An 11,767-nucleotide genomic window follows, 5' to 3' on the forward strand; every position below is an offset into this window, starting at 1 on the left:
TGCCCTAGTTCCTTCTGTTGACCAGCCGTCACTGGTCACTATAGTCTTCTAAAACACTGCCAGTCTGACCTCTTATTCTCATCAGGGTTAGGGGGTTAGGGTTAGGGACAGGGACAGGGTTAGGGTTAGGGGGTTAGGGGGTTAGGGTTAAACACTGCCAGTCTGACCTCTTATTCTCATTTGGGTTTTCTGCGCAGAAGTAGAAGGTCTTGAACTCGTCTGATGGAGGTCTGAGCTCGATGGTGGACTTCTTGGATCCGTAGGGCTGTTCTCTGACCATGTAACCATGGAGATAGATGCCACCTGGACAAGACCAGTAAAAATATATATATATATATATACAGCAGTGGGCAAAAGTCTGATTCAACAAGAAAATATGCAAAATATATGAAACACACACACAAACTGAACTAAATGTGTAAAAGGTTAACTGTTTACTTTGACCTCTGACCCCATGACAAGGGGCTGCACTAACATTTATTAGAAACTGACACCAGTTGAATTATTGATTATTTTGTTCATTTTGTTGGATAGTTTGTTCATTTTGGTGATATTTCTGTTCCATTTTGCTTCATGTGAGTTTTTTTTTTTTTTTTAATTTGTTGCTCACTTTGCTCATCAGATGTGAATAACCTGAAACTTCTCAAGAAAATTCAGTGCAATTTTAACAATATTCTGCTTGTTAATAAATGTTTTGTGCCTTTGTTTATCTGATCTGTAATGTGCATGTCGAGGCATAATATTGTTAAAATTGCACTTACTTTTATTAAGATTTTTTTTTTTTTTTTTTTTTTCAGGTTATCCACGTCTTTTTTGTTTGGATAGTTTGTAAATGTAAGTATTTTTGTAAATTGTTTTTTTTTTTTTTTTTTTGCACTAAAAGTATAAAATGAATTTGGAGTTGCTGTTATTTATAGACTATAATTGGACTGGTCTGACCCACATGAGGTCAAACTGGGCTGAACGTGGAACTGAACTGAAATGGTTTTGACAGACCTGGTTTGGAATGAGGTTGTGTTTAGAGCCTCCAGTGGACATTTGGGGAACTGCAGGTTTTTTCTCAGCCGCAGACATTGCCCTTTAACCCTTTCATGCACAGTGGTCATTCCAGTGGTCACTCCAGTGGTCACTCCAGTGGTCACTCCAGTGGACAGTTCTTCTCCAGCTGTTCTCTTGTTTATTCATGGCTTTTGTTGTTTTAGTTCCAGATCAGCTGACACAGTGGACACTTATGCACCATCCCATAATAATACACTGACATTCATATCATTCCTGTAACTTTGCTGTTCTTGATAAACCTGATCTGCAGTGACATGTTTGAGAGTAAATCAGTTGCTAATTGTTATTAGACTGTAATTTACAGATTTTTGTAAACTTTTTTTTTCTTTTTGCATTTTATCTCCATGAAGTGAGTAATAACTAGTATCGTAGTATGTTAAAATGTGAGAAAACATCAAATTAGCTGCATTAAAAATACTTTTATTTCAGTGTATTCACACTTTATATCAGTAAATACATGTTTCTTTGCTTCTAAAATTAAATACAGTGTCCAGCTGAGTGGACACTTTTGCAACTGTGAAAAATAGGTTCATAAAAAAATGTCAATCGCATTGTTTTGTTTTTTTTTATCATGCCTAAAGAGGAATAAAAGCATTCAGGAAAAAAAATCTTGATTAAGGTTTTTTTGTTTTGTTTTGTTTTTGACTTATTTCTTTCTTTTAATTAATTTTGTTTATTTATGATTGTATATCATATTAGACACTGTAAGTATTTTTTTTATTTCAAGTCTTTGGGGAGGCCCACAATAAACCACTTTGGTTTCTGGCTTCCCCGGCATGTCTTTTACTGTTATTATTATCGTGTTTTTATTGTCTTGTATACATGCGAATGAACAATAAACAATAAACGATAAGGTTCTTATGATTCATGCATGAAAGGGTTAATTACTTGTAATATGTATTTAATAACTTGTAATATTTATTTAATATATAATTTTTGCATTTCACAAATTCATCCCACAGGGCCGGACTGGACCCTTTGGAGGCCCGGATTTGGCCCTGGGGCCGCATGTTTGACCCCTGTGCTCTAGTGTATAACTGACATCATTTTCACACTAATCCAACCAGTGGTCTTTGTCCACATTCTGCTGGTGTTCCAGTTGTGTCACTGCTGTATTTTTGCGTACCGTGTGCGTGCGTGGCTCGTATTCCGCTGTACAGGTACAGGCAGCTGTCCTTCAGGATGCAGTAGTGCTGGATCCACATGTCCTTCATTTTATCGACCTTATGAAGCAGCCCCAGACACTCTGGGTTTTTCACAGCCAGCGGGGGTAGATTAGAGTTGTGTCTGGTCACATCCACCCACACGTGATTCTGAAACATTAGAGTTAATTGAGGAGATTAGTGTTAACGGCCTGGAGCTAAATATAACCTGTAAGCCAGCGGTGGCTGAGGGCCGCCGCGCACATTTGGTTTAATCCACTTCACTGATAAATATGAGCGTGACAACAACACTATTAGACCATGTGACAGACCATGTGACAGACCATGTGACAGACCATGTAAACCTCACCTGTGTGATGGGATGGATAGCTTTCTCCAAGGCCCCCAGCCACCTACGAAAAAACAAACAAACAAAAAACAACATACATCAGTCATGCATAATATGTTCTTTAATGTATTATTGTTATCATTAATTTTCTCGTGCATGTAAAAGGTATTATATTCAAAGAAACTGAAATTCAAACTATAACTAGCACAGAATAAAACAAAAAAATAGTCATTTTATTAACTTAAAAATCAAAAACTATCTAAAACTGTCAGTCTGTCCCAGGACAGCTGTGGATACAGATGTAGTTTTCCACCACCAGAGTGTGAATGTGAGAGCGAATGAAGAATGGGTCAATAATGTAAAGCGCTTTGGGTGTCTAGAAAAGCACGATATAAATCCAATCCATTATTATTATTAAAACTACAAGGAACAACAAAACAAAGACTAAGTGAAATACAGTTGCAGATTGTTATGTAAATTTACTTTGTGCCAATGAAAAAATAAATTAAAAAATTAAAAAAAAAAGAAGAGTTTTAAAAGAAACGTGTGTGTGTTTGTGTGGACACACCAGGAAACCCAGTTTCTAGATGGTATATATGGTATGGTGATCCTACTATTGGGATTTGGATCGTATCTCCAGACTCTTGCTGATGCACAGCCCTACTGTCCAATGTAAAAGCGACAGCTGATAGTTACCTCCGCCAAGGAGGTTCTGTTTTTGACAGAGTTTGTTTGTTTGTTTGTCTGTCCGTTAGTGTGCAACATAACTCAAAAAGTTATGGACAGATTTGGATGAAATTTTCAGGGTTTGTTGGAAATGGGATAAGGAAGAAATTATTAAATTTTGGTGGTGGTCGGGGGTGGGGGGGCCCACGGGGGGGGCCACTGATCAGCCTTGGCGGAGGTCTGCGCTCTCCGAGTGCTTCTAGTTTCCTGTGTTTTTTGTACCTTTTCATCTCCTGGTTGGAAGTAGCACATAAGAAGTACACTCGAGTGGCCGACAGGGGGCGGCACTTCATCACAAAAGGTTTTCCCAGAGACATGTCTGGTCCCACCTCTGCACCTTCCAGTTTGACTGTTGACAGAGGACGCCTTTTCCCTTCATCCTGTAACACACACCACAGGAAAAACATGGTTCTGGTCCAGTACCTGTGTGGACTGGGGCCTGGAGGACATGGAACAGGGGTCCACAATAAACAACCACACAAAACATTTGGGGAAATCCTTCTAAAACGTCATTACGTCACTTACAGTCCTGCAGAAAAGAGCAATAAGGACTGTTCACGAGGCTCAGGACTGGAACAGACAAATCCACTTTTTAGACAATCCAAACCACTGAAACTCACAGACATCGTATGTGACCAAACAGCACTCATCATGTACAAGGCAAAAAACAGACAATTACCTGAAAATATCCCAAAAAATTTTAGAAATCAGGAGGGAGGTTATGAATTAAGAGGGGACATAAGTTCAAAACAGCCTTAAACAGCTTTTGTTTATTTATTTCTGCTGTTCAGCTATGGAACAGTCTAAGAGAGGAACTCAAGCAAAGTCCAAACATGAACCAGTTTAAGAACATGTGCACAAATATTTGGTTTAGCAGTTATAGTTGATAATTCTCATTTCTGACTATTTTCCTTTACCTATTGATATGGCACAGGGATCAGAGGCACAGAAGCCTATGGGAATGTATATGTGTATGTATGGAACAGTGTACATATGAATTTGTACATGTATATGTAAGTGTATGTGCATGGGTATGTATATGTGTGTATATGCATATATGTGTATGGATATATATGTAGGTGTATGTGTATATGATATATGTGGATGTGTATATGTATGCATGTATCATGTATGCATATGTATCTATGTGTATATATATATGTATACGTGTATGGATGGACAGATAGATGTGTACATATATGGGTGTATATGTATGTATGTACATATGTACATATTGTTGGTTTAGACAAAGGGGTCAGAGCTGATATAAGCTCTGCTTCTTCTCACTCCTTTTCGAATCTGACTTTTTTTTCCTTTCTTTTCTTTTATGTGTATCATTATTTTAACGCTTCTAACGCAGACTCACCCGCTTGTGTCTGTAGTAGGACAGACCCCAGACTCACCCCTTTGTGTCTGTAGTACGACAGACCCCAGACTCACCCCTTTGTGTCTGTAGTAGGACAGACCCCAGACTCACCCCTTTGTGTCTGTAGTAGGACAGACCCCAGACTCACCCCTTTGTGTCTGTAGTAGGACAGACCCCAGACTCACCCCTTTGTGTCTGCTGTAGGACAGACCCCAGACTCACCCCTTTGTGTCTGCAGTAGGACAGACCCCAGATTCACCCCTTTGTCTGTAGGTACCTGTCTGTAGTAGGATAGACCCCAGACTCACCCCTTTGTGTCTGTAGTAGGACAGACCCCAGACTCACCGTTGTGTCTGTAGTAGGACAGACCCCAGACTCACCCCTTTGTGTCTGTAGTAGGACAGACCCCAGACTCACCCCTTTGTGTCTGTAGTAGGACAGACCCCAGACTCACCCCTTTGTGTCTGCAGTAGGACAGACCCCAGACTCACCCCTTTGTGTCTGTAGTAGGACAGACCCCAGACTCACCCTTTGTGTCTGCAGTAGGACAGACCCCAGACTCACCCCTTTGTGTCTGCAGTAGGACAGACCCCAGACTCACCCCTTTGTGTCTGTAGTAGGACAGACCCCAGACTCACCCCTTTGTGTCTGTAGTAGGACAGACCCCAGACTCACCCCTTTGTGTCTGTAGTAGGACAGACCCCAGACTCACCCGCTTGTGTCTGTAGTAGCACAGACCCCAGACTCACCCTTTGTGTCTGCAGTAGGACAGACCCCAGACTCACCCCTTTGTGTCTGTAGTAGGACAGACCCCAGACTCACCCGCTTGTGTCTGTAGTAGGACAGACCCCAGACTCACCCCTTTGTGTCTGTAGTAGGACAGACCCCAGACTCACCCTTTGTGTCTGCAGTAGGACAGACCCCAGACTCACCCCTTTGTGTCTGTAGTAGGACAGACCCTAGACTCACCCCTTTGTGTCTGCTGTAGGACAGACCCCAGACTCACCCCTTTGTGTCTGCAGTAGACAGACCCCAGACTCACCCCTTTGTGTCTGTAGTAGGACAGACCCCAGACTCACCCCTTTGTGTCTGCAGTAGGACAGACCCCAGACTCACCCGCTTGTGTCTGTAGTAGGACAGACCCCAGACTCACCCGCTTGTGTCTGTAGTAGGACAGACCCAGACTCACCCCTTTGTGTCTGTAGTAGGACAGACCCCAGACTCACCCCTTTGTGTCTGCAGTAGGACAGACCCCAGACTCACCCGCTTGTGTCTGTAGTAGTCTGTAGTAGGACAGACCCCAGACTCACCCCTTTGTGTCTGTAGTAGGACAGACCCCAGACTCACCCGCTTGGTGTCTGTAGTAGGACAGACAGCAGTCGTGTGTGAGGACGAACCACCTCTTCCTCCAGCCTTTGATGAGTCCAGACTGGGTGCGTTTGTGCAGGTAACCCCGACACCCTGGACGGGGGGTGTTAGGGCCTCGGGCGATGTCGGATCCGATGGTCAACGTGAGGATATCTGGACCTACAACAGCAAAGACATATACACAACCCCCCAGTTTAACAGACAGCGGAATACTCAGTCTGCATCAGAGCGAATCAGCACAAACCCGAACACCTGGGTTTAACTGGACCATGTTCTGTACTGCCTGGATACATGCAGACAGAAGATAAGATGAGATGAGATAAGGTATGAAAAGTTAAGGTAAGGTAAGCAGTGGTGAAACCAGAAACCAGATCACAAATAGGTCGACCTCCAGGACAACTGGGATTGAACTCAGTAGGTTTCAGGATGGAAAACCTGGGTTTGAGTTCTGCTCCAAGCAGCAACGAATTCTGCAGATTTTCAAATGGGGGGGCGTGGCACTAAGGGTGCCGGTAAGGTAAGGTAAGGTAAGGTAAGGTAAGGTAAGGTAAGGTAAGGTATGGTAAGGTAAGGTAAGGTAAGGTAAGGTAAGGTAAGGTAAGGTATGGTATGGTATGGTATGGTATGGTATGGTATGGTATGGTATGGTAAGGTAAGGTAAGGTAAGGTAAGGTATGGTATGGTATGGTAAGGTAAGGTAAGGTAAGGTATGGTATGGTATGGTAAGGTAAGGTAAGGTAAGGTAAGGTAAGGTAAGGTAAGGTATGGTATGGTATGGTATGGTATGGTATGGTATGGTATGGTAAGGTAAGGTAAGGTAAGGTATGGTAAGGTAAGGTAAGGTAAGGTAAGGTAAGGTAAGGTAAGGTAAGGTAAGGTAAGGTATGGTATGGTATGGTATGGTAAGGTAAGGTAAGGTATGGTATGGTAAGGTAAGGTATGGTATGGTAAGGTAAGGTAAGGTAAGGTATGGTATGGTAAGGTAAGGTAAGGTATGGTAAGGTAAGGTAAGGTAAGGTAAGGTAAGGTAAGGTAAGGTAAGGTAAGGTAAGGTATGGTATGGTATGGTATGGTAAGGTATGGTATGGTAAGGTAAGGTAAGGTAAGGTATGGTAAGGTAAGGTAAGGTAAGGTAAGGTAAGGTAAGGTATGGTATGGTAAGGTAAGGTAAGGTATGGTATGGTATGGTAAGGTAAGGTATGGTATGGTATGGTATGGTAAGGTATGGTATGGTATGGTATGGTAAGGTAAGGTAAGGTAAGGTATGGTAAGGTAAGGTAAGGTAAGGTAAGGTAAGGTAAGGTAAGGTAAGGTATGGTAAGGTATGGTATGGTATGGTATGGTATGGTAAGGTAAGGTAAGGTAAGGTATGGTAAGGTAAGGTATGGTAAGGTAAGGTAAGGTAAGGTAAGGTAAGGTAAGGTAAGGTATGGTATGGTAAGGTAAGGTAAGGTAAGAAATAGAAATATAAAGAGAAGAAAGAAAAGTCTGCTATTTATCTAAGCACTTTTTTAAAATAAATTTTGATTTAAACATAAATATATGTAACATATATAAATATATATAAATAAATATTTATTTGTTCATTCATTCATTCATTTGTTCATTCATTCATTTTTTAATTAATTAATTAATTTGTGCATGCCTTTGTTCATTAATTCATTTGTTCATTCATTCATTCATCCATTCATTTGTTCATTCATTTGTTCATTCATTCATTCTTTCCTTCATGTATTCATTGGTTCATTCATTCATTCTTTCCTTCATGTATTCATTGGTTCATTCATTCATCTGTTCCTTCATTCTTTCCTTCATGTCTCAGGGGTGTGAACACTCACCCTGTCGTGCCAGATCTGCTGCCTCAGAGTGTGGAATGCTGGTGACGTCAGTTCCGTTAACGGCCAGGACGTAGTCACCCACCATAAGCCCCGCCTCCTCTGCAGCGCCATCTGAATGAACCACACAAACACACACAACAGCCATGAACACACCTGAACCACACAAACACACAACAGCCATGAACACACCTGAACCACACACACACAACAGCCATGAACACACCTGAACCACCACAAACACACAACAGCCATGAACACACCTGAACCACACACACACACACACAACAACCATGAAACACCTGAACCACACAAACACAACAGCCATGAACACACCTGAACCACACACACACACACACACAACAGCCATGAACACCTGAACCACACAAACCACACACCGCCATGAACACACCTGAACCACACAAACACACAACAGCCATGAACACACCTGAACCACACAAACACACAACAGCCATGAACACACCTGAACCACACACAAACACACACAACAGCCATGAACACACCTGAACCACACACAAACACACAACAGCCATGAACACACCTGAACCACACAAACACACAACAGCCATGAACACACCTGAACCACACACACACAACAGCCATGAAACACCTGAACCACACACACAACAGCCATGAACACACCTGAACCACACAAAACACACAACAGCCATGAACACACCTGAACCACACAAACACACAACAGCCATGAAACACCTGAACCACACACACACACACAACAGCCATGAACACACCTGAACCACACAAACACACAACAGCCATGAACACACCTGAACCACACACACACACAACAGCCATGAACACACCTGAACCACACACACACACAACAGCCGTGAACACACCTGAACCACACAAACACACACAACAGCCATGAACACACCTGAACCACACACACACACAACAGCCGTGAACACACCTGAACCACACACACACACAACAGCCATGAACACACCTGAACCACACACACACACACAACAGCCGTGAACACACCTGAACCACACAAACACACACAACAGCCATGAACACACCTGAACCACACACACACAACAGCCATGAACACACCTGAACCACACAAACACACACAACAGCCGTGAACACACCTGAACCACACACACCACAAAACACACACAACAGCCATGAACACACCTGAACCACACACACACACACAACAGCCGTGAACACACCTGAACCACACACACACACAAACACACACAACAGCCATGAACACACCTGAACCACACAAACACACACAACAGCCATGAACACACCTGAACCACAAACACACACAACAGCCGTGAACACACCTGAACCACACACACACACACACAACAGCCATGAACACACCTGAACCACACACACACACACAAACAGCCGTGAACACACCTGAACCACACAAATACACACAACAGCCATGAACACACCTGAACCACACACACACAACAGCCATGAACACACCTGAACCACACACACACACACACAACAGCCATGAACACACCTGAACCACACACACACACACACAACAGCCATGAACACACCTGAACCACACACACACACACACACACAGCCATGAACACACCTGAACCACACACACACCACACACCACACAGCCGTGAACACACCTGAACCACACACACACACAACAGCCATGAACACACCTGAACCACACACACACACACACACAACAGCCGTGAACACACCTGAACACACACACACACACACACACACACACACACAACAGCCGTGAACACACCTGAACCACACACACACACACACACACACACACACACACACACACACAACAGCCGTGAACACACCTGAACCACACACACACACACACACAACAGCCGTGAACACACCTGAACCACACACACACACAAACCACCACTGGAGCATCATCTGCACTCATGAACAAAGGTGGAGCGTCCATATAAACATGGTCACATCTACTGGGGTTCAGATCTTATTCTGACAGGAAATAAAAATAGTAAACACTGGTATGTGAGAGTCAGTCCAGTTCAAAGGTGGAACGTTAAAGTCACAGATATAACACATATTTAGAAGACGTACTTTTATGAGAGGAAAAGATATTGTGTGAAAAAACAAACTAAACAATATAATCAAAGCTGATATAATAATGTTATCGTAATCCAACTTATATATGGAGTTAAGATGATGCCAAAACTAAACAAACTATACATATTTTACATATAGTTTTATCAGTGGAGTCTCTCATAATTCTGTGTTTGCAAATGGTTTTATTATTATAAACAGGGCTGTTAGAAAATATCAGTTCTGCAATATATCGCAAAATTTCATTTCACAATACTGTATCGATATTAAAAAGTACTGTATGGATATTTTTAGGTATTTATTCAAATGTAGATATTGTGGAGGTTCATTTCTGTTTTTCGTTTTTCTTTTTTGTTTATATGTTATTTATTCTTATTTCACACTCTTTTATTCAATAATGTTGGTTCCTTTGTTGGGATTGAACTCAAATCCTGTTCTGATGTTAGTTGTGAACTAATAGAATCTGAATATTTGAACAGAATCTGAAACTGGAATGTCTGGAAAACAGAATTTCAGTTTGAACACAGTTTGAACATTTGCTGATAGAACATTAGATCCTGTTGGGATCAAATACAAATGTGTTTAGGATTTGTGCAGATTTCTACTGGAATTCAATTCTTCAAGGAAAACATCTTAAAAATATATAAAAATCTTAAAAATACATATGAATAAATGAATATAAAATGAATAAATGATAATAAAAATTTTAAAAAATCTTAAATATACATATATATATATATATATATATATATATATATATATATATATATATATATATATATATATATATATATATATAAAATCTTACAAATATACATAAATAAATGAATGTAAAATGAATAAGTGATACTAAAAAAATCTAAAAAATCTTTAAAAAAGATCTTAAAAAAAAAAAAACAATTAAAATGGACTTTTTAACAGTATCATGATATATTATATCATTTAGTTTAGTTTAGTTTATTTCACACACACACACACGCATGCACACGCACGCACGCACGCACACACACGCACACACACACACACACACACACATACACATAATACAAAACATATGGAAGAAAAAAAAAAAACAATACATAAATAAAAAATCAAATAGAAAAATCCTGATCCTATTATTGTGATTTGTATTCTATAACCAGATTGTTGCCAATACGCAGCCCTAATCATACAGCTGTAATTATGTGACTGCTTCGCTGACGTCTTGACCAGGTCTCCCTTAGATCCTCCATCTCAATGGGACCAACCAGGTGAAAAACAGATTAGAAATAAATAAATAAATAAATAAATAAATAGATAAATAAATAAATACACTGTGCTTAAAAAAAAAACAAAAAACATTAATCGACTAATATTTTGTTTTCCTATCAAACAAATGTGGTGTACATCTCATAAACACTATTTAGAAGCAACAGTCGTCAGATGTAACAGATGATTTCCTTCTAAATGTCCTGATTCATCTGATGTCAGTCACTGAACGAGCTGCAGGTCAGACACATATATGATCACATGGGTTTAGGGTCAAAGGTTCATTCTGTTCACCGTCCAAAACAACCTGCGTCTGTGCAGGTTCCACCTGAACACAACTGAGCACCTGGCACCAGGACCAGCGTCAGCCCAGGTCTACAGGTACAGGTCTACAGGTACAGGTACAGGTCTTCATACAGGTCCAGGTCTACATACAGGTCCAGGTCTTCATACAGGTCCAGGTCTACATACAGGTCCAGGTCTTCATACAGGTCCAGGTCTACAGGTCCAGGTCTTCATACAGGTCCAGGTCTACAGGTACAGGTCCAGGTCTTCATACAGGTCC

The 11,767-nt window shown here is 41.1% G+C and overlaps 2 protein-coding genes across 3 annotated transcripts in view; one reads left to right on the top strand and one right to left on the bottom strand.

The window, feature by feature from the left end:
- The window catches only part of macir (macrophage immunometabolism regulator), a 26,102-nt gene extending 22,192 nt beyond the window's left edge, over positions 1 to 3,910 (top strand). For both annotated transcript variants that reach the window (XM_030149108.1, XM_030149109.1), the window contains exon 4: positions 3,899 to 3,910. The gene's annotated coding sequence lies outside the window, so the exon portion shown is untranslated. The remainder of the gene's footprint in view (positions 1 to 3,898) is intronic.
- pdzph1 (PDZ and pleckstrin homology domains 1) overlaps positions 3,560 to 11,767 on the bottom strand; it is a 23,684-nt gene continuing 15,476 nt past the window's right edge. The window contains exons 7-9 of the mRNA XM_030149106.1: positions 7,849 to 7,959; positions 5,990 to 6,169; positions 3,560 to 3,656 (exon numbers count right to left, since the gene is read on the bottom strand). Of these exons, the coding sequence (XP_030004966.1) occupies positions 3,652 to 3,656; positions 5,990 to 6,169; positions 7,849 to 7,959 (296 nt within the window). The 3' untranslated portion in view covers positions 3,560 to 3,651. The remainder of the gene's footprint in view (positions 3,657 to 5,989; positions 6,170 to 7,848; positions 7,960 to 11,767) is intronic.

Source organism: Sphaeramia orbicularis, chromosome 12, assembly GCF_902148855.1.
Source record: "Sphaeramia orbicularis chromosome 12, fSphaOr1.1, whole genome shotgun sequence".
Classification (NCBI taxonomy): domain Eukaryota; kingdom Metazoa; phylum Chordata; class Actinopteri; order Kurtiformes; family Apogonidae; genus Sphaeramia; species Sphaeramia orbicularis.